At 37.7% G+C, this 23,632-nt stretch overlaps 1 protein-coding gene across 2 annotated transcripts in view; it reads right to left on the reverse strand.

Moving 5' to 3' along the window:
• Positions 1–109: 109 nt before the first annotated feature.
• ptprjb.2 (protein tyrosine phosphatase receptor type Jb, tandem duplicate 2) overlaps positions 110–23,632 on the reverse strand; it is a 31,913-nt gene continuing 8,390 nt past the window's right edge. The window contains exons 2-33 of one of the 2 annotated variants that reach the window (XM_077516025.1): positions 22,010–22,073; positions 19,667–19,688; positions 19,284–19,481; positions 18,380–18,640; positions 17,785–18,045; positions 17,378–17,635; positions 16,981–17,253; positions 16,447–16,716; positions 16,058–16,321; positions 15,493–15,753; positions 15,161–15,406; positions 14,829–15,092; positions 13,702–13,965; positions 12,261–12,524; positions 11,581–11,841; positions 11,239–11,499; positions 10,533–10,802; positions 10,099–10,365; positions 9,051–9,326; positions 8,828–8,977; positions 8,039–8,243; positions 7,619–7,731; positions 7,447–7,534; positions 7,320–7,364; positions 7,058–7,145; positions 6,101–6,191; positions 4,877–4,953; positions 4,455–4,589; positions 3,979–4,095; positions 3,472–3,632; positions 1,528–1,663; positions 110–1,434 (exon numbers count right to left, since the gene is read on the reverse strand). In XM_077516025.1, the coding sequence (XP_077372151.1) occupies positions 1,276–1,434; positions 1,528–1,663; positions 3,472–3,632; positions 3,979–4,095; positions 4,455–4,589; positions 4,877–4,953; positions 6,101–6,191; positions 7,058–7,145; positions 7,320–7,364; positions 7,447–7,534; positions 7,619–7,731; positions 8,039–8,243; positions 8,828–8,977; positions 9,051–9,326; positions 10,099–10,365; positions 10,533–10,802; positions 11,239–11,499; positions 11,581–11,841; positions 12,261–12,524; positions 13,702–13,965; positions 14,829–15,092; positions 15,161–15,406; positions 15,493–15,753; positions 16,058–16,321; positions 16,447–16,716; positions 16,981–17,253; positions 17,378–17,635; positions 17,785–18,045; positions 18,380–18,640; positions 19,284–19,481; positions 19,667–19,688; positions 22,010–22,012 (6,009 nt within the window). In that variant the 5' untranslated portion in view covers positions 22,013–22,073 and the 3' untranslated portion in view covers positions 110–1,275. The remainder of the gene's footprint in view (positions 1,435–1,527; positions 1,664–3,471; positions 3,633–3,978; positions 4,096–4,454; positions 4,590–4,876; positions 4,954–6,100; positions 6,192–7,057; positions 7,146–7,319; positions 7,365–7,446; positions 7,535–7,618; positions 7,732–8,038; positions 8,244–8,827; positions 8,978–9,050; positions 9,327–10,098; positions 10,366–10,532; positions 10,803–11,238; positions 11,500–11,580; positions 11,842–12,260; positions 12,525–13,701; positions 13,966–14,828; positions 15,093–15,160; positions 15,407–15,492; positions 15,754–16,057; positions 16,322–16,446; positions 16,717–16,980; positions 17,254–17,377; positions 17,636–17,784; positions 18,046–18,379; positions 18,641–19,283; positions 19,482–19,666; positions 19,689–22,009; positions 22,074–23,632) is intronic. The other variant, XM_077516024.1, reaches the window with a different exon arrangement.

Genomic DNA, 23,632 nt, shown 5'->3' on the forward strand with positions numbered 1-23,632 from the left:
TAATACGAATAGAAAAAAATGCAGTGAGAGAGATTTGGACATCTTTCAGAGGAAAAAATGTTGCAAAATAGCGTAAAGTTCACCAGTTAAAGTAAAAACAAGCATAAAATCGTATACATATGCATCATTTATTTTTGGGTGGGGCCACAGTGTTGGGGGTCTGAGTGGGAGCAGTGTGTTTTGCTCACATTATTTATAATGAGACATATAAACGAGCGCCCTCTGGTGACATTGACATCAGCAAGCAAGAGGTCCAGTGTAATAGGGTACATCTCTTTACACGTCACACAAATAATAAATGTGGGTCATTTAAAGTTTTGCATTGTACCAGCAAGCATCTCATAGCAAATAATAATAATTCTAGACTTTTTTTTTTTTTTTTTTTTTTTTTTTTTTTAATGCGTATGCATGACAACAGCATACTGGTAGGCAAGCCACCAATGTTTTCAAAGAAGGTATACTGGTCTTATTAAAAAATATCCATTTTATATGTAAATGAAAAAAAAATTAATAATAATAATAATATCGTTCACATCACATAGTTGTTTGGCAATGAGCAGGAAGTGACATGACACATAGAAAATGCCATTTAAAAAATGTGTGACTGCATAATACATAGGATCCAAACATGTCAAATGATAAAATAAAATAATAATAATAATAATAATAATAATAATAAAGCGCCTCTTTATTTACAAATGAGTAGAGGAGAAACATAAATGCATCCAGTGCATTTTTCACATCATCACATAAAATATACATTAATAACAAAACAAACAAAAATAAAAAAGTAACATAGGACGTGCAAAGCCATAATAAACTGTCATATAAGCCATAATAAACTATTATTCTGTTCTATTTGCATCGGTCAATAACGCTCAATTTGGATGTCACTAATTGACTTTAGCGCCATCTGCTGGTTTCAAACTACAGTGGGGGAGCATAACTCCACCAGTTCAATTGAAGACAATTTCTCTTTACACTTTACAAGTGTCAGTAATAATAAGTAATAATGCACATAAACCTGAGCAATCATATACAGTATAAGGCCAGCGTAATTACAGTAGACAGCGACACAATCCAAATATATTATAGGAAACTACCACACCAATTTAATATTTGGTTAACAATTTACATCATAAAACAATGCACGTTTTTTATTTAGAGAACTAAAATGTTTCCTAAACAAGAATGTGACGTTTTAGAAAAGCACTCCCTTCCTTCCTATACCACAGAAAAATTCAAAAGTAGAAGACCTGAGTGCTTCAGCTGGGCTTATGTATGGTGGTATCCGTGTTTATGATAACCTTTTCTGGGTTCCACATTCTCATAAATGGAGAGTGCCGCAGTGTTTTGGTAGATTAGATCCACATTTGTCCCAGTTCTTGACCGGATTATATCCATTGCACATTGGTTTAAAATCACATACTGGTCCTGCACAGACATGAAATCTACATGTTAACCACACTGAACATGTTTCACAAAGAACAATGAACCTCTATGTACAGTATGTATGTATGTATGTACCTCTGTCTGCACCATGAGTGGGCGGTGCATGCGCAGGTCATGGACGACGCCATATACATCCACCACATTTTCCCTTTCAATTTGGAAGATGAGACGATCAATGGCTATGAAGGTGCCAGTGCGACCCACCCCAGCACTGAAACAGAAAAAGACACGACAGGTGAACTTTTACAAAGCATGGAAGGGGCTGCCTCAATATTTTTACCCACACCAGACAAGCACTACATGAAATTTGGTCAGGAAGTTATTTATTCAGTTCAGCATGTTAGCTTAAAAAAAAAAAGTTTGATTTAATTGATGTTTAATTGAAGATTCAATGGTAGGATAACTGAAATTCACTGCTTTGGAATGATATGCAGAACAAACATAGTTTTAGTACCTTGATAATATTTACAAAGAGTTCTTGCACTTAAAGGAACAGTTCAGATTTTTTGACATGAATCTCTATTTCATCCTCACCTCCAGTGTGTGCGATCATCACTGACTTTACCCCTGACAGCGTTCTGACACGAGTTCTGGTCCGGTGTTGGTCGAGAGGACAGTAGTCCGGCAAGTTGTCTTTTCGAAGGTGGAAGCCGCGCGGATCAGCTGTCTGCAGCGCGTCGATCAGCTGTCTACAGGGCGATGCGCAGTGATATGAACGAACAGAAAAATAGTGCCCGGCGGTAATGGCGTCTGACTTTTTTCAGAAAGGAGTTTAGTGATGCAAATGTACCACTCTTTTGAATACTAATTGTTTTTAGAAGATAAACGCTTTATTTCCGTGACCCAAGTCAACTTGCCGGACTACTGTCCTCTCGACCAACACTGGACCAGAACCCGTGTCACAGAACGCTGTCAGGGCTAAGTCAGTGCTGATCACACACACTGGAGGTGTGGGTGAAATAGAGATTCATGGCAAAAAATCCGAACTGTTCCTTTAATGTTGGTTTCTTGTTCAGCAGTTTTGTGCCATCCTTGAAAGGTATTTTTTATGTTAAGCGAGCCCTTTGCACTAAATAAATAAATAAATAAATAGATAGATAAATAAATTATTAATAATAATAATAATAATAATAATAATAATAATAATCAGAATCAGAATCAGAATCAGAATCATAAATAGAATGTAATAATTTCGTTGTTTCCCTCAACCACTTTCTTGTTTGTTTAGGATAGCCGACGTATTTAAAAAAAATAAATAAATAAATAAAATGTTATAAAAAAATGAACACTGTAAACCCGAACATTCAAAATAATCAAATACATTAAGTATACACTAATTTTACAAAAACTAAAATTAACTTAATTTTTGAAGTCGGCAAAACCTTGCACGATTTTATGAGTGATTTGTACGATGATTTTTTGATTAAATTGAATTATAAAAATTTTGGGGTATGGATAACTTAAAGACATTAATTAGCTATAACCAGAGGTAGCAAATCCAGGTTCAGAAAGTAAAAACCCTGTCACCGTTTGGCTTTAGCCCCAGGTGCTAGGTAGCTAGCTCCCTAGCAGGTGAACGAGCACTAGAGGAGCTAGCTAGGGAGCTAGCTAGCTAGCACCTGGGGCTAAAGCCAAACGGTGACAAGGTTTTTACTTTCTGAACCTAGATTTGCCACCTCTGGCTTTAACTTAATAAAATGTAGTTATTTTGTGATAACATCTTGTTTCTATTGTTTCAGAAAAGGTAATGTTTACAAATAAAATTAATGTATATAATACATACTAAAAATAAAACTTATAGCAACCATAACTGTTTTTTTCCCCCCAAAATTAATCTTATTCATCCTCTTAGCAGGCGGCGTGGTTGCCGACTGGTTAGCACCTCTGTCTCCTAGTGCAGAGGTTGTGAGATCAAATCCGGGCTTCGACCTTCCTGGGTGGAGGTTAGCCTACATGTTCTCCATGTTCTTGCATAGGTTTTCTCCGGGTAAGTGTCGCTGGCTGTTTATTCTGACAAACCTGCAGTGGACCACAGTGGGGGAGTTGATGGAATATTGGTCCATGTGTTCTCTGACCAGATGTCTGAAGCTGATTAGAAGCTCAGTGGTTTCCGGCACCCCGTGGTCGGGCCAGGCTGTGAAGTGGAATTGGCGAACTGAACGAGTCTCTGCTGTTTTCACCTATATGCAAACATTTACATAGACGAGAAGTAACAGATATGACAAGTAACTTCAGTTCACCTTTTTTCCTAGAGTTCTTTCTTTGTTTGAGGGAAGTCATGCTTGTTCACTCACCAACATTACTGATTTCTATGTATCAAACATGTAAAATATTATATGTGCTCAAATAGTATATGTGCTCAAACAGTAAGAACTTGACTTCTAGGACAAAAGTGGGGTCACCAAAATTTGATTTCTCTAACCATCCATAGGATCATACTTGCAGCAATTTCAATACGAAAATTTGAGATTTGGAATAACCAATCAGGAAGACAAGTGACAGAATTATTGCCCAAGTTTCCCTTACATTTTTAATTTCGAAGTCCCTAATGGTCCAGTCATCAAGTGGTATTTCAGAGGTTGTTGTTACACGGATGTATTCAAAGTGCTTGGTGCTTGAATGCCAGTATTGCTCACATTTGATCTGTAGAGAGAAAACAATCACCATCAAAAACATTATTTTTATCTGAATCCAAGTTCTGTCTGAATGCATTTCCAATACATATCAATCACAATACAAACAAAAAGTCATATGGCTCCATCATACTGCATGGCCAAGAGGCCGAAGAGGACGACGAAGAAAAAGAAAAGAAAATTAAATGTACAGGCTAGATTACATGTTGTAATGCAAGTGTAGCATCCCGCATTCAAAAAGCTACAGCAAACAACAAACATGCCTGTCTTTGAGTACATTTTCACATCAATATTGTTGACAATAAGAAATAGGGGGAAAAAAATAATCAAATAATATATGCATTTACTAGTTTATGTGTGTGTACTCACCCTGCCCTGTTCATTACAGCGTGTGAGCATGACCAGGGTGTGCACATTCTTCTCCCATATCATCCTCCAAAAATCCTTGACAGTGCCGGGTAAAGGGCCCTGAGCTGCAATAAATTCCTTTTTGGAGTTGTAACCCTGCCAAAAAAATAAAAATAAAAATAAATTAATAATAATAAAAATAATAATAATACCCAGGGACCCTTGTGAGGAACAAGCGGTTCAGAAAATGGATGGACGGATAATAATAAAAAAAATAAAAATAAAATAAAAATAATAATAATAATAATAATAAAGGCATGCAAAAACATCAAATCTGTTCAGATTTCCTACAGACTCACAGCAAGCAATGAGAATGAAGGGGTGAAGACAAAGGGGTGTAAAATGATGATGTAATGACTTAGGCAGAGGGAGTCAGTACGCACCGGCATGTAGTTAGCATTGATGTAGTCATCATATGGAACTCCATGAATGATAGAAAGTTTCACTCGAGAAGAATCATCTAGGAAGTATGGGAAGTAGGAGCATTAAACTCGGGAATTACAGTATGATGAAATGAGTGTGCTGTGCAAGCGTTTTTAAAAACACAACTGCCATTACTGCAATTCACCTTCACATGACACGTGACAAATTCTGCTTTTGCAATAATAATATTTCCCAGTTTTGCCAACAAGTTTCATGTTGAAATAGTTTCAAAAATCACATTTACAATTGAATGCCCTTACAAGTTCATTATTAGTATTTATTTGAAAAAGTATTTGAACATAAAATTGGCAAAATGGGACCAATAGGCAAGTGTACATTAAACAACAGGATAAGACACTTTACACTTAACAAGGCACATTTACCAAACTTAGCAAAAGCTGCGAGAATAAGGCAGCTCATACAGTACTTCCTATTGGGTCTTTTATTTTGAAACCAATTCTCACCAAAGACAGCAATAGTAATCGTAGGAGTCTTTTACATCATGTTTTGTTGCCGGTAGTAACACTTGTGACTGTGTTGTGCCTCTCTAATGTGTTATTTTTTTTGTGCAGACAGAGTGTAATATAGTTAATGATTCTATTAGTGTTGTAAAGTTTTGATACTTTTGGTTTGGTTTTTATTGTGGCTTGGTGACACCCTTAGTAATAAAGGCAGTTAGTGCTGTACATAATATAATGGCCAATGAGTGAAGAATTTGTATTACAGTTGTATAACAGAGACTGTAATACAAATGATAAATGTCACGATTTGAACAATTCTCACCATATTGTGGGAAGATTGGCTCACGATACTGTCTAAAAACTCACAATATTTTTACGGAGATGTTGAAAAACATTTGCTGGTATGACTGGTTTATGGGAGTGATAACTGCTGCAGTGGTCAAAACATTAATTACATTAACTCATTAAAATTAAATTGCATTAATAAATTAACCACCAGAGGGTGCTAGACCTGCACAAATGGAAAATAACCTATTTTTTGTTTTTTTAACAGATGTGCTGCTTTTAATATCATGACATTATCGTAGCAATTTTAATATCTCAGTATTGTGATTACTCAGTCCGAGTCTGAGCACAAAGTATACTAGTTCATAGACAGACAGACACACAGACAGACAGACAGTAGTATTTTCGAGTTGGATCTACAGTATGTAGGCAACTCACAGGGAAGTACATTGTTGTAGCGATTCTTGCCCTTGTTCTCTTGAAGCTGGGCACATGCTTTTGACTGGGATGTACCAACCATCCTTAGGTCCTTCAAAGAAAGTAAAACCATAAGCCAAAGTTAGTATACATATTTTAATTTGTATGAATTTCAATGGCTCAGTTACTAAGAGGAGTTAGCGGTTTGGGGGAAAAAAAACAAAAAAACAAACACTTTATCATGGAGTATTTTTGTACCCAGCACGAGTCTAATGGAAAGCGCTGTCAAACTTTTCTGCTTGGCTCTCATGGGAGGCAGACAATTTTTTTGCTCTGCTCCTTTCCACTACCCCTCATGCTTCCTGCTGCCTTTATCTCATGTTGTCGTGTCTTAACTACTACCACAGCCTCCCGCTGCATTGTTTCCAAAATCCAGTCATGGATTTGGACAGCTGGTCTCTCGACACAACTGACATTTTCACGCAAGAAGAGAGAGTCGGCTTGCTCCGAGTAGACAGTTGCAACTGGTTACACCTTGGATTATTGGAACAAATGCAAGATGGTGTGCCTAATTATTCTGTCTATCAGGACGTGGAATTCTGATAAGAGGTATGCTGCTATTTAGAGTTAGCAGTTTCCCGATTTACTGTAAAAAAAAAAAAAAAAAATCATGTGGTGGGAGCAGCTCTAGAAGTGAACAAACTGCTGACCTTTCTGGTTGTTGTGGACGAGCAGTTGACACTCAAACTCAGGTGGCCAGTGAACTCTTGTGACACTGTAACGCTAAACAAATTCGACTAAATATTACCCTTTGAGAGGCTCCAAGCAAGAACTCAAGCTCAATTGATATTAAAGTCGGCCTGTTCCCAAAACAACTGTTATCTGGGTTAGGGTTAACTACCTATTTTTACTCATCAAAAAGTGAATTTGAGCATAAAAATTACCTGACAAGGTTAAGATTTTGAGCAAATGTTTCACCTCAAACTCCTCCGCAAAGCCACAATTGGAATCTGCCTTCTGTTTCTTGTAGTAAGCTTCATAGTCCTCCACGCTCACTGCTGCATTTCTGCTCAAAGGACAAGAGTACCGTAATGAGAACTGTTTGTCAAACCTTTCTGCTTAATTGAAGGTTCATGCTCACAATTTGGTTCTAAAAAGAAAACTAAAGTATCACTGACCAAACACTCATGGAAGACAAACAATTGAAATGTACATACATGATTGAAATGAACATTTTTACCTCAAAGAATGAATCTGGATGTCTGAGGATTCTTTTTTGGATAACCTACAACATGTAGACAAGAGTTGAAAGCTGGTCCGTATACACATAACACGCATCTTCACATGACCACATGAATGTGACAAACCTTTTCCAGTAAACAATGAAGCCAATGAGAATGATGAAGAGAATGCTGAAAATCCCCAGTGTTGCTCCGACAGCAATGCTGATGACAACTATGACATTGACAATGATTGGGACTCAATTAAAAAAGAAATAGAGCACACAATATGGGCATTTCATATTCATATTCACGATACCTGGGTCCTGTGGGAGCTTTACCATTTGATAGAACTTTGTGATTGCGACCTTTGACCCCATCTTAATTAGCTTGTCTTGCAGAATCACTTTAGTGAACAATACAATGGCATACCTGCGGGATAAAAGAAATGAAAGCAACACAACTAATGCTGCAAGATGTACTGAAAATAATAAATAAATATAATACTAAATATTGGATAATGATGGCAGTGGAAGTCATAATTAGGTCCAAAAACAACAACTCCTTGTGATTGGATTCTGCGCTTTGCGTCACATCTAAGATTTATTCCATCCATTCTATAGTGTTTTTCTGTGCCTATATTAGAGAGGCAGTTGTCATTGCTTAAATATTTATGTATGCTACATACATTTATTTCAAAGTGTTTATCTGCTACATGTAGCGGTTCTTGAAGTCTTACTGGTATCTTCGATTGCCACGTAGGGCTCCATTGGTGTAGCCCTCCCATTCCGAACCATCTCCAATGTCTACAGACAACATGTTCTCTTCACTGCGTGATTGAGCATTTCTCTTCTTGATGGTTGCCAGGTATACCGGAGACTGTTTGTCAATCCACTGTTGATATGTTTTCCCCAAGTAGTTTGTCAAATTAGCCGCATCAGATTCTGAAGATACATGCATAAAAGACTGATTATCATATTAACTCATTCAATCCCAAAAACGTGTAAAAACGTCTTTTAACACTTTGTCCTTCTCTCCCAAAAACGTGCTTACACGTTTTTTTTGTTTTGTGTTTTTTAATACAAGAGCCTACATAAGGATATGATGCAGCTTCTGACATGAAGAGGTGGCTTCAAGCAATGGCAGTTATTGCGGCCGGCAGGTGGCAGCAGAGTATAAAAGGGCCATGTTGCAGCAAGCTCTTTTTGTCAGTGTTTTTACCAGGAATGTGAATATGGACGAAACTTAGCTATATTCCAATGCTAATTGCTGCAAAACGGGAACAGATGAAAATACACTTTTTTTTTCATGATGAAAACAGAGTCGAATCTTTCTTTTGGTATGTTCCATGTTTTTATAACAATAGAACAGAATATTGTGTGGGCTTTGCAAAATCAGTCAAAATCCAACAAAACAGCTGTAAGCAATTTGCTGGGAGTGAATGAGTTAATAGTCTTGCAAAGCAAGCACTTTATTTAAAGGGAGGATGCCGAAATTACAATACTGTGGGGGGGTGAAATAAACAAACCTTTTATATTTTCTGTCACCAGCACACCAAAATGAGTAATTGGCCCATTTGTTTCAACCATCAGGCTGGAATTGATCTGAATAGTGAATCTGTTGTGTACTTTCTTGTTAACAGTAGCCAGTGTCTCATAATTTTCTGGAATTGGTGGGTCTGTCGACACATGACAGCAAAAATATTGATTATTGTCTTTAAAAAAGAAAGCTAAACTTAAAAAATGTCCAACCTGTGATGCCAGTCATGCAGTGCAGGGAGAGTGGAGTAGCAGGTTGCCCACAACTCAGTGTCTCCATCATTATGTTGTATGACGTATAGTGACTTAGGTTGGAGATGATTTTGCTGCAGCTTTGGTTACAGATGCTTGTCCCATTGATCATTTCCACATTATTTATAGTGATACGGAAATCATGAAATTTGCCTCTGGGTATAGTCCAAGACAAGATAATTTCTGCATTTGGATTGTCTGGACCTTCACATGTTGCATTTCTCACTGGGCTGGCATCTGGAGGAAGAATGTAAGATTAATTTAATTATTAAAACACTTACGCACAAGCTTATCTAAGCATTTACAACTTGCCCAGTTCGTACATTTTATAAATGTGGAATGCCTTGAAAAGAATGCTTCATTTGTAGCGGACATATAGTTGTGGGATGGGCAAAATAATTTGCGCCCATGTAGAATGTCCCAAATGCTAAACTGTTAATTCTGCTGCCACCATTGACTTTATTTGTTGTTTTAGCAAGTAGTCTGCTACAGTATGTTTCTCGTTTTCTTTTCTTTTCTTTTTGTTTTGTTTTGTTTAAATACTAACCAAGTCTGTTGAAATAGACAGAAATATGTCCATAAGGCAACTATGGTTATTGGAGTTTTGAGTTCATCAACACTCATTTACTCACATGTAAATTTATTTCAGCTTTCAAAAATAAAGCTCTCTAGAGAAAAACTATTGCTAAAATAAATTCAAGTTTATAGGTATAGATCCCTTGGTTGTTACAAGTTTGGGAATCAAAATGTTTGGAACCGGATTTGCCCAATAGTTGCGACTCTGCAACAATAGAAAAATGCATGTTTCAGGGTGATAACAGAACCACTGTTCTAAATTATTCATATCAGGCTATCAACAACGGTTTTAGGATCTCATTGTAAAATATGAAAGAAGTAATAGTCCTGTAAAATCCCGTCCTACATTGACCTCTACAATATTCTTACTAAACGCAATAAAAAACAGTAAACACTAGTGCACTGCATGCAAATCAGGATCTTGTGAACATACCTGTGCAGGTGGAAATCCTTCTGGGGGCACCCTGAGTTCCATCCCGAGTCTCAGACATGACAGAAAAGTTATACCTACTGCCAGGGATCAGGTTTTTGATAGTATGCATTGGTTGGTCAGTCACAAAACTGCCGCTGATTGGCCAATCTGTGCTTTGCCAGGTCAAATTGTAGCGATAGCTTTCCTTGTATTCATCAGGTTGAAACCATGTGACTGTGATGTTTTCCTCTTCTGCGGAAGTGTTGAGAAACTTCACATGCAAGGGTTCTAAGGGAGTTTGAGAGATGTAAGAGTTAACCCTGAAATCTGGCACATTTGTACATACACAGGGAGAAAGAAAGAAAGAAAGAAAGAAAGAAAGAAAGAAAGAAAGAAAGAAAGAAAGAAAGAAAGAAAGAAAGAAAGAAAGAAAGAAAGAAAGAAAAGATGCTTACTTGTGGTGACCAAATAGGCATGAATCACTTCGCTCCTAAAACCCAAGACCCCAATTGTTGCTATGGAAATGTTGTAGGAGGTCCCAGAGAGCAAGGAGTCAAAATTATGACTGGTGTTGGTGGTATTGATATATCCACTTCCCTCAGACGGTGCACTTGTGAGCTGGTAGAAGAACGATGTGCCATTCATCAAGGGGGCTTCTGTCCATCTTGCTTGTATTGAGTTGGTTGACTTTGTGAGGATCTCAATTGGCCCAGGTGGGTTTGGAACTTTGGGAGTTGGTAAATACAGTATGTTAAGCAAGAAAGTAATATAATGTTATTGTTTAGATAGCTGGCTTTATGGGTGCTCGTTGTCATTGTTTGAAAACTGTATCAAAACTATAGGACCTATTAAAGGCAAACTTAGAAACAGTTCAAACAAAGTCAACTAACAGAACCTTTTAATTTTACTTGGCAACAGCCTTAGGCACTGTCACACAATTTATGAGAAGTACAAATTCCAAATGTCAGGTGTGCTAACATTTTTCATTCACCCCACCATACTGAGAGTTGTTGCCCCGTTCATGTGGCCAAATGAGGTCATCAAATTCAATTTGGACACAATTCTTGTCATGGATATCATAATATTGTGCTGGTGTACTGGCTGTTGAGTGTGTACATTAGAGTGTTACTAAATATTGCATGAATGAATTAGTATACTTACAGGTAGCATTTGTTACAACTTCAGATGACACTTTGAATGGACCACTTTGCGATATCACCATGGCACTGTACAGCGTTCCAGCAGACAGCCCCTCGAAAAGCGAAGAGTTGTTGCTCGACTCCACTTGCTGTGACTGATGTGTAGAAGAGCTGTTGAGGTGAACACTATACAACTCTACATTCCCTTGTGGGATAATCCATGACACCAGTACTGACATATTCGAGCCTTGACTGGAGATCTCAAGCTGTACTGCGTCAGGCACTGATGACGCAGAAGAAGAAAATAATTACTTAAGTTAAGGGAAGAAAGTCCATCCATCCAAATGGCAAATTCAAGTCTTACTTGTGTACTTAGGAATGCAGCGTCCTTCCCCTTGTACGACATCCCCTACTTGGACAAAAACACAGAACATGCACAGTGTCCCAGGATTGAGCTCTGAAATCACGGCAACTTCCTCTGTCACAGTTTTGTTTTGGAAGCCACAGCCAGTTGTTTCAACCCGATAGGTATACTCAGGCTTGTGTTGCAACGGTTTCATCCAAACCAGTTGTATTGCAGTTGAGTTTAAGGTGTGCGCCTCCAGATTTTTAATCTCATATGGTCCTAGAAAACACAGGGATAATGTTTACTTTGATTAATATGATGATGCCTGTCTGATTAGTCTAATATGCTACTTGTTTTTTTATGGAGATTTCCCACCAAGGTGAGCATAGATGTGCCTGCCTACATTTTAAACTAAAAGTAACGTGAAGTAAACAGGCTTGTTCAATTATGTAAATACATCTGCATCACTATTACAATGGCACCTCTGGTATTTACAGTTGATGGATTATTGTCACTGATTCAACAAGCTACAAGCTCGTGCATTTTAGCTCAGAACTACTTTTACATTTTTCAATACTTGTTTTCTTTAGTAAAACCAACACATTTAAAGTTTAATTGAATATGCTCTCATCTCACGAATTACATTTTCTTTTAATAGATAATGGTTGTTACCAAACTGAGGCTCACATAGTACATACGTGTAAAGAAGGAGTTGCTCCGAGGAGCTGCCAGCGTGCCATCTGCTGCTTGTGTGGAGACAGTGAAAGTGTAGTTGGTGCCAGAGAGAAGGCCGAAGATTGTGGCTGACAAGTTTCTGGACACCACTTCAGATGGTGGAAATGATCCATTGGTGACATGCACCAGGTACGAGTAGTTAGGCTTCTCTTCTGGTTGCTTCCACACCAACATGACAGCATTTGTGGTAATTTCTGCCACTCTCAGCATGGTCACCGAATATGGTCCTGAGAAAAAATAATAATATATTAATATTTGAGCTGATCTTATTTTTTTTTTTAATAAATCACATAATACAATTTTGATTAAACTCTTAATTAAAAAGGCTTTTTAATCAACATATTTTGCCCGTCAAATTTGACGAGCACCTGTTATGTGTTAATTCTTTCTACATTTAATGTTATGAGGACGTCTTCAACATGTTTTTTTTCCACTGCATACTCTCATTCTCCTCTTTTCATGTTAATTACTTGCATAATTTAAAATGGATGGAAAATATGACCCCAATATTTTGACAGGAACAAATGCTCTGAATGTCTTACACAAACATTTATTAAATGCTATACTTTAACGCAGGGAGTTATGTTTAGTACTTAAACACAACCTGTGCTACCTTTCACGTAACCATCCACTGTCAAACTAAAAGATAGTCTCAAAATGAAGTGTGATTAATCTGCATTAATACATCATTAATGTGATATTTTTTTGCGATTAATCAATGAGTTAACGCTTTAACTTTGACAACACTAATTAATATAATAATAAATAATACAGCATTTGTATGTGAATGTTCATTATTTGAAGGGAAGATATATCCTGTCACTTCTACTTTAATGCTACTTTTAGCTAGCTTGTCAGTTGGTATTCCATTGAGTTTTAACAATAAGATGACAATTTATCTGTTATATTTCAATATTTCAATATAAAATGCATGTAATTATTTTTGTTGTATGTTTAGTAAATGCCAACTGGGGGTGGTCATGATAAACTAAGTATTTTGATAAGTAAAATAAAACAGTAGTGTATGTGCTTGACCATGAAAATGAGCAAAAATGAAGTAGTTAGTTTTTCTATTTTTGTTTAAATTGTTTGTAGTTCAACCCAAAATGGTTTGCTTTGTAAATGTGCTGCAAAAAGGGATAAAAAAAAAAAAAAAAAAAAACAAGTAGAGAGCCAAATTAAAAAAAAAAAAGTAAGTTAAGTAGTCACTGTTATATATTTCACAAGATTCATCAGGCTTCTGGCTTGTCCATTTCAGAACTGGCTTTCCATTTTTCTGTTTTTTTGTTTTGTTTTTTTAGGTTAAACCAACACATTGAAAATGTAATTTACTAGCATTTGATCTGAAATTAATACAACAGTGGTTACTAAATTGTCTTAAGAAGAGTCTCACATAGTACATACGTGTAAAGTATGAGTGGCTCCGAGGAGCTGCCAGCGTGCCATCTGCTGCTTGTGTGGAAACGGTGAAGGTGTAGTTGCTGCCGGAGAGAAGGCCAGAGATTGTGGCCGACAAGTTCATGGAGACCACTTCAGATGGTGGAAATGATCCATTGGTGACATGCACCAGGTATGAATAGTTAGGCTTCTCTTCTGGTTGCTCCCATACCAACATGACAGCATTTGTGGTTATTTCTGCCGCTTTCAGCATGGTCACCGAATACGGTCCTGAGAAAAATTTAAAGTAGTAATATAATAATATAATACTAAATAATGCAGCACTTGTTTGTGAATATTAAATATTTGAAGGAAAACCTCTCACGTAATTTCTAAAGCTAATTTTAGCTAGCTCGTCAGTAGGATATTAATAACTGATTGTTATATTTCAATATAAAATGTGTGTAATTATTTTTGTTGTTGTGTCTAGTCTGGCAGTAAACACCATTTGGGGATTGGCATGCTAAACTCAGGATTTTGATCAGTAAACAAAAACAGCAGTGAAAGTGCTTGTCAATGAAATTGCGCAATAACAAAGTTTGTTTTTCTATTTTTGGTTAAAGGTGTAGTCCAAAGGATTTGTTTTGGCCTGTCTGGGACTTTTCTGGGAGGAAACAATGTTTTCTTTCCAGTCAAGCCACTGAGGCAAGCAACTTTCAGTGGCATATGCAAATATAATATAACACCCGCTCCTGATTGGTGGAATGTTTCCGCGGACGTGTTAGGACTTTGAGTCCTGTGTCTTGTCTGCATATGCAAATTTGGCTGTGCGAACTCCCACTGCTGATTGGTGGGCTGGTTTCACTCTCATTCCTGGTTGGCTGTTGTACTTGGCTTCATATTTGATGTGTTTGTTTGTTTGTTTTTTTATATGGTTTGCTTTGTATATGGGCTGCAAAAATCAAATAATGTAAACAGGTATGAGTTTAAAAAAAAAAAAAAGAAGAAAGAAAAGTTAAGAATATTAAATGAGTAGTCACTGTTCCATATTTCACAACATTCATTAGGCTGCTGGCTTTTGCATTTTGATCTGAAAATAATACAACGGTTGTTGTTACCAAATTGTCAAAAGAAGAGTCTCACATAGTACATACGTGTAAAGAAGGAGTTGCTCCGAGGAGCTGCCAGCGTGCCATCTGCTGCTTGTGTGGAAACGGTGAAGGTGTAGTTGCTGCCGGAGAGAAGGCCAGAGATTGTGGCCGACAAGTTCATGGAGACCACTTCAGATGGTGGAAACGATCCATTGGTGACATGAACCAGGTATGAGTAACTAGGCTTCTCTTCTGGTTGCTCCCACGCCAACATGACAGCATTTGTGGTTATGTCTGCTGCTTTCAGCATGGTCACAGAATACGGTCCTGAGAAAAATGCAATGAACGAGTTCATTTTATGATTTACAGTTATCCTCTCATGATATTTCACATACTTGTATAATTGTTTGCTGTCACAGCTGCGCTTTTATACTCCATCACACCAATTGTTGTAACAGAAATTGAGTATGGGCTTCCGGAATTGAGGTTTTTCAAAAATAACCAGTTGTTTGTTGTTACGGATTTGCAATCAATACTGAATATGTATTGATTGTGATCCATATCATCTGGGAAGTCCCAGGTGAAATTAATGGAGCTGACGGTCTGCAACTCAACTCTTATGGGTCCAGGAGGGTTTGGAACTTATCAAGAGAAGAAGAAAACTTTTATTAGTTACTATTTGAAAATGGAGTATCAATCATCTGCAAACCAGGATGCATTAACTCACAAGTTGCGTTGCAAGTTGAACTGTTACTCTCTAAAGGTCCACTTTTGCTTATCACCACTACACAGTAAAGCACCCCTGGCTTCAGGTCTGTAAAAAATGTGCTCATAGTCGAGTTACTTAGATCCATCTTTGAATGTTCAGATTTGGAGTCTTTGTTTAATAGGACATTGTAAGAATCCACATGCCCCATTGGAGCACGCCACAAGACGGACATATTAGTTGTTGTCCCTATGGCAACGATGTCTGGAACTACCCCAGGACCTGAAAAAGAAGACAAATATCAGATTTTCTTGCTCGGTAGCTGGGATGCATACTGCTATTTAGTCAACTGCAAAGATTACCACACACCTACCACTTTTCACAATTTCATCAATAATAATCATCCTTGGTGCAATTTATGTTTTATATTTCAATATACTACATATTATCCATCAACCCAATTTCAATGCCATTTTAGCTAAAAGGTAGCATAAACCTTTGACTGATCACAGTGCTATTAGAACAAAGGCTATTATTATTAGTTTTTATTATTACAAAAAAAAAGTATAGATGAGTGAGGCCATACTTGTGTATTGTGATATGTGTTCCAATGTAGAATTCAGCCCCTCTACAACTGTGAACACATCAAAACTGTATAGTGTTCCAGGGATCAGATTGAAGAAGGTATACATTTCTGATGTAGTTGTCCATTGTTGAACCATTGTGTTGTCCTGGAATGCAATTAGCAGATAGCTGTATGTGTCCTTGTAGTCACTTGATCGGGACCATATTAGCTGGATGGCCGTTGTATTAAAGTCCTTCACTTTGAGTCCAGTCACAGCCTTGGGCACTACACAAAAGAGATGTGTGTTTTTTTTTTAACAGAATAAAAATAAGACAAATATTTTTGTAATCAACATGATCATGTCAACAAAATATACACGTATCAGCGATTTTCAAAAATAATGTCTTTACTTGTGTAAGTGAATGTCTGCTCTTCTGCAGATTTACTTCCTGTTCCCGCTAATGTGGTGGCTCTAATGCTGTACTTCGTTCCCGGTTCCAGGTCATGTACATCAGTGTTGTTCTCACTGACTGTTTGTTCATTCACAAGTGCTCCTGGAGAGTTCAATGTTTGAACCAAGTATTTGTAATATGTCTGCACTCCGTGCGGGTTGGACCATACCACATTTATTGAGGTTGTATTTAAAGGGCTGGCCACAAGGTTTAACACGGGGTTGGGCACTAGGAAAAAAAAAAGGTATCACAGAGTATTAAAATATGAGGCTGACATTTAAGAATTAAACAAAACTGCTCTATTAAATAATTTTTGACCTGTTTATATGCTAACTTTTAGCAAGCTGGAAAACAGTATTCAAATATCACTGAAGGTTACCATTTCTCATGAGAAATTATACAATGCTTACATGCTGACAGTTAGTAAGCTAGCAAGCAAAGAAAATGAACACAGAAAGAATGTTTGAAAGCAGATCGTTATGGTGTACTCACAGGTGTACGCTGATATAAGGACAGCAGAGCTATTCAGATTTTGGGGTCCGACTGTGTACACGGTTACATTGTACAATGTTCCAGAAACGAGCTGTGGCAGCACCACGCTGTTATCGGTGGTGCTAGTGGTTTGCATGTTACCACCTGGTCTTTGGTAGGTGATGTGGTAACTGATATTGGGAGCACCCGCCATCTTGGTGGGAGTCTCCCATTGTAGGTGAAGTGAAGTATTTGTCCTTTGAATGATATTAAGGGAACCAGGTGGTGTTGGAACTGATTTTAAAAAATAAAATAAAAAGAAAATAGTTTCAGATGTACAAACTTTTATGTCCAAATATAAACACCAATTCAGATCAAAGTCAGTATGAATCCATGTTAAAAAAGTTATTGAACTTACTGGTAGCAGATGCGATATGGTTGGATGTGCTGCTTAAGTTTCCAGCGACAGCAGTGACTGTGATGAGAAAAACTCTTCCGGGATACAAATCACGAAAATGGGCTGTGAGGTCTGTTGTTTTGTTGCTGGAGGAATATGACACATCTGCATTGGAGATGTTCACTTCATAGAAATCAGCTCTCCCTTGGAGTAAGATCCACTCAATGTTGAGGTTGTCAGTTCCTGCTTCAACCGTTATGTTTTCTGGCCTCTCCGGCCCTGAAAATTAAGACAAGACATACATTTTTGGCAAAAATGTCTCATTAGTTTCAAGCTGCGTCAGAGACCACAGTGAGTTTACTTTCTTTAACAGAATAGCAACAATTTTGTCCATTTTTATTTGCCATGCTAGCAGATGTGTGTCTTACTTGTGACTTGGTCAAATGTGTAAGGTTCTCCCTCTGTTTGGTTGTCTCCAGCAATGCAAACAATTGTGATTGTGTATGATGTTCCAGGCACCAAGCCCGATAATAGCACAGTAAAGCCGTCATTTGTGTATTTGATGGACTGTGCTCCTCCTCTGTGCCACATCACCTTATATATAAACACCTCACCATCAGGTGGTATCCATTTCAGAGATATTGCGGATGTCTTTGCGGATGCAGAGAGATTATGAATGATACCTGGTTCTATATAAGAGGAGAGATCAAAATAAGAAATGGCAAGTAGTCAAGTAAGCTCATACTGTTTGTATGCAAATAAACAAACAAACAAAAATTAAATATCCTTGCCTTGATACTTCCTTGTGTCCATTATGCTGGAATTAACGTTCAGCAAATGAATCTACATGAATGCCACTAATACATTTTTGGCAACAAACATGGTCAAGGCAGACAAAGCCATTTTGGACAACAACTTTGTGGGAACAATTCGGCGACTTTCTATTCACCCCTAACTAATGAGCTACTGTGCTTCAGTTTGTCTTATATACATTTTGTAACCCGCAATCAAGGATGTACTTACTTGTGTACAGAGACACAGCTGTCGTATCGCCTTCAGTCTCTCTATCTTCCGCTAGTGTAGTTACATTTATGTTGTACATGGTCCCAGCAGACAAACCAGTAATGTTTTTCGATGTTTTATTCACTTGGTCAGATTTGGAGACTTGTCCATCAGTCCATCGTACCATGTAGAATGAGTACTTCCCTTCTGGTTTGGACCAGGTCACCGTTATAGAGGATGTCATGACATTGTTGCCAACAAGATTGGTGACTTTGCAAGGCTCTGAGAAAAAGGGGAGATAGGTTATTGGGTTGCCATTGGCAAACATGAGGTTCACAGTAGTGAGCTTGTTCTTAAACAAATGGAGTAGGCCTTTGTGTAATATCTTGCTATCATTTACAGATGTTTTTTGTTTTTTGTTTGTTTTTTTAACACAGCAGCGTGTGCTATAAATCGCACGCGTGTTTTCGAATAATGGCAGTATGGGCTTCCCATTTTAAGCTGCTTGCCCCACGACCCGACCCCACAAAAGCAGAAAAGGATGGATGGATGGATGGATGGATGGATGGATGGATGGACGGATGGACGGACGGATGGACGGACGGATGGACGGATGGATGGATGGATGGATGGACATACGGACAGATGAGTGGAAGGATGAGTAGACATATGGATGATAGTATTATTTCAATATTACATTAAATTATGATTTTTCAAATTCTGTTCAAGCGCAAATGAATTCTGGACTGTATCTCAGCCACAAGGTGGGTAAACTCACGAGTTAACACGCCCCACAAGGCATATGTATTGACAGGTGACACACAGGTGTAGCCCTTTGACTCAAAAGTCAAAGAGAATATTGCTTAAATTTTCATACAATTGAGAGTTCATCTTGTACAATTTCCTTATTTTCAGCTTGACTCACTCATTGTGACCTTTTGACAGCAGCTGGAACAGTTGAGGAAGACATGATAAATGGCTCCAGGAGTCAACCCAGTAAGTGAACCATTTCCAGAGATGTTCCCAAGGGATAAAATGCAACTGGAAGGCGTGGCAAGTGTGACGGTTGTTGTTGTTGTTATTGTTGTTAAACCTTTTGTCTCTTCACTTTTACATAGCTTACCTGTGAGATAGAGGAACAAGGATGGGAATGAACAGAAAAACAGGATTTTTCCAAATTACTGTTTTCATTTGAATTCACAATATTAAACAAAGAGAAACTATTTAAAAAGAAATGTCTGTAATTTTCTGATGAATATAATTTGTACTTCAATAAATGCAGTATGACAAATATATGTGTACACGCACCATTACAGTATTCATGGGAGCCCTGTAAAGAAACAAACACAAGCACCTTTTAGTTCATGCAACAGCAGATGTCAGCATTGACTTTGTATCATCAGAAAATCAATCTTGTGGTCATCCATATGGGGCGACAGTGCATGACAATAAGCAAGGTTATTTTATAAATCGTTTTTTTTCCCCCTTTGTGGCATAAAAGCATGTTGTTTTTAATATCTTGAAGTACGTCCTGCTCTTGAATGACCAATAACACTGACAATGCAAACTTTCCATCACAAGAGATGTTTGTAATTTTCTGGAGTAGCTTAAAAAAGTTACTGATCCCTCAACTACAGTATCATAATTGAAGTAATAACTATACAGTTTGTATACATAATACCATGATATGCTATACTGTATGCACACTCTATCTGTAGATTTGAATGTCAACACAATTAAATATCACTCTTAAGTAAACTTAAGTAATCTTTCACTTTTGCAGCAAACATGCTTAAGCCTTTGTGAAGCTCTGTTCTGAGTGACCTTTTATTGATTTGTTTGAGGCAATTTGAAGAATAATTGAGAATGAATACAGTATATAAACTTTATGTAGAAAGAGTAAGTAAAGTCATATTTCTATGAACCATAATTCATTAAGCTTTATTGTCATTATTTGCCACATTACATTACAATTTTCATTTTTTAACTGCACACTGAGTCAGAACTTAGTTAACCATTAGGTTGCTGTAACTGATTGAATGCCACTTAATATGAACAAGGAAGTAGATCCTGTTGAAAATCTGTTGATTTCAGTTCTTTGGAATTTGCTTGCAACCTGATAGTTCACCTAATATGCACCTCGTGGACATGACATTATGACCATACAACCTCAGTAAGTACTATATCCACATTAAAACTAAATATAGTTCTGCCTGCACATCACTGATTAGTCAGAATCACTCAGATGTTTCCTTACAGTTTGTTTATCAAAAGACCAAACATTTAAACATGCTTCACTTCTCAAAAAGCCAGAAAAGTCCCAATTGGTCACCAATTATTAACTTCGCCTAACAGAGAGAAAACAGAACATCACATTAGGTAAATCTTTAATTTTCGTTGTGCTAGAGCTGACCTGTTTAGATGTAAAGAGGGTAGCATAAAATAATGGTAAAATGTATAGTCAGCGAGCTAAATACTGAAAACAGTGAAATGTTTCCAAACAGTTAAAAATCAATCCTAATTTTCAAAAATATCTCTAGCAGTATAGTGTCATGAATGTTTGTTATAGCTGAGAACTTAAAGCTGCTCTATGTAACAATTTGCCCCAAAATATCTTTACAAAAATCTTTTTATTTGACCATTTATGACCGAAACATCTTCTAATTAGCAGATTAACACCTAAGATGATCACGCTGGGTACTCCTGCAAGCCTCTGGCCAAAAGTTTTCAGACTGGATTCGGGTTCGAATTTCCCATCATATGCTTGCGGATTTGACTTCATGTGAGCATTGTGTATGTGAAGAAGGGTGTGTGCAGTTTCATTTTTTTGGCCACAGGTGACAATAGCATTCAGCAGCTTTAAATTATTTTCATGCATTCAGTAAAATAGCTAACATATGAATAAAAACTGAGGACCTTCATATTTCTGAGAATTAGCTAACCAAAAGTAATTCACTTGTTTAAATAAGGTATATATAATTATAGCTATGTTTATTTAAATTCTATTCAAATATAGTCACATTTCAGAGCGTTATCTAATTAATGCAGCACAACCACCCGCAACTCCCCGGAGACCAGACTTTGCATTAGTTTCTTTTTTTATTCACAATGGTGCCTGTGGCCTTCCTCCCAACCCCTCTGGGCCTCTATTCTTTCTAAATATGACAGTGCCACCTGAGGGGGTCAAGGCTGCAGAGCGTGTCGAGGCTGTGCAGGCAGTTGTTGACTTTGCAAGCAAGATGCAATGTGTGTTTCGAACCCCAAAGGTCGAACACAGTCTGCTCTGCAAAGCTTAGCAAAGCGAATTTTTACCCAATTTGAAGAATGAAATAGAATCAGTTTAGAGTTTAGCGGGTATTGTGCTCTGTTTGTTGATGATGTCAACTAAAGAATATCCATTCGTTTCAGATGGATTTTACATTAAAGAAAAGTTCACAGCGACGTGATTGGGCAATTTACCCTTTCAAACAGTTCTTTTAATACAAAATTGACTATCTGGGCTGCGTGACAAACCAGGACCAAGGTCATTTTTCTCAGCTTTCACAGTGCAAATGAAAGCAACAAACATTCATTGTGCTGCATTGACGTCAGTCTGGCGAAGGACAAAATGATGCAGACAATTCCATGATGGCGAATACAATCGGAACCAACCATGATGTCTGTCTTTTTCTCGGCCTTGTGCAATTGGATGAACCAGTCATTTTTCCCCAAGTGACTTGGAAAACAACAAAATTACCGTGAGTAAAGATTGATCGGACCCAAATCCTTATGATCCTTTTATAACAGATGCATGGCACTTTAGGCGAAATATTTGACTGTGCTTCAGGGGTTCGGGACAGACAATTCAACAGTAGCAATACGCTTTTGGAGGAAGCGTCACAGGATTTGAGGCTCTTCACTAATAGTCTATTGACTTTCAGGATTTCACGAATCTGAAGGAATGAGATCCAGAGATGGGATTCTTTCTCTGGGAAGTTTTGAACACCTTTTTGGATTATACTGTCATGCTGAGGAAAGTCCTCAGCATGTCACAATGCCTTCGTTAGCCAGTTGCGACTGAATAGCGTCCTACTGGGGGCTGCCAAATTGTGCACAACCTTTTCACTACTGCTGATTACATAACTGGCAATACGTACTAGGGATAGCCATAAGGGCCGATGGGTTTGAACGGATTATCATGTCTTTTACAATTAAAACAAAATGGAGTGCCATACCTGATGATGCTGAATCAGTATCATCTAGTTTGAGAAGAAGGAACCAACCAAGAAAATGTAGCACAGAAAATGCCAATTTATTGTACAGTTTTTGAAAAATTCCAGAGACTGACTAATCAGTCAAGTGGATTACTTTGAACTCGCTCATCTACAAAATGTCTGACATTACTGCCAAAAGAACAAAAAATAGTAGTGAAAGATCTGTCATATTACGGTACTTTGAGACTCTTGTTTTTATAGAAATAATCATGTTAAACTGGCTCTGAGCAATTGGACTTCTCTAACTGTGCTTTGTATACTTTAATCGTGAGCCAAAGTATCGCATATTTTCTTCTGCCAAATAAACAAAACAATGTTTCAAGCCATTAAGCCTCGGAAATGACTCAGAGAGAAGATGTAAACCGTACTCTAAAGTCCCAGAAGGAAAGGATATCCTAGGGGGAATGAAAAAAAAAATCACATTTAAATGCTTAAATTCTTTTTGAATGGTCAAACATACAGCATTGGCCAGTGACCTTCTGGTTCTACGTCCTCAATCTGTGCCCTTTGACTATAAGTCTGAGGAAGAGGAGGAGGAGGAAGTGGCCACACTGATGGCTATATAAACATTACATCAACCCGAAAGGCAGCCTGCCTGCCGTTCTCGGTCCCACTCAGCCCATCTTTGCTGCGTGTATTCCGATAACACCCAAGTTCCTTCCTCTAGAACAAGACTCAGACTTCACAATCAAGACATCACCTTCAACCTGTCACCCAATTGCGGTTCTCAGCTTCTTACAGTCCGATGACTTAGGATGAAAAACTATGCAGGTGTTTGATATGTGCACGTGTTTAAAGATTGATTGACAGCCCTTTCACTGCTCTCCTTTCATGTCACAGAATGGGACAATATGCATTTATCGCTGCGACAACTTGACTAAATTTCACATTTCACTCATTCACTTTTAAAGGTCAGAGTCAGTCTTTGTATATAAAGTTCATTGGCTCAGACGTTTCTCCTAAGAAACGTAGTCATTGTTTCAGTGCTAGCATGACTTCCTGTACCCACCCAGAGCCTCCA

The sequence above is a fragment of the Festucalex cinctus genome, chromosome 3, assembly GCF_051991245.1.
Source record: "Festucalex cinctus isolate MCC-2025b chromosome 3, RoL_Fcin_1.0, whole genome shotgun sequence".
Lineage (NCBI taxonomy): Eukaryota > Metazoa > Chordata > Actinopteri > Syngnathiformes > Syngnathidae > Festucalex > Festucalex cinctus.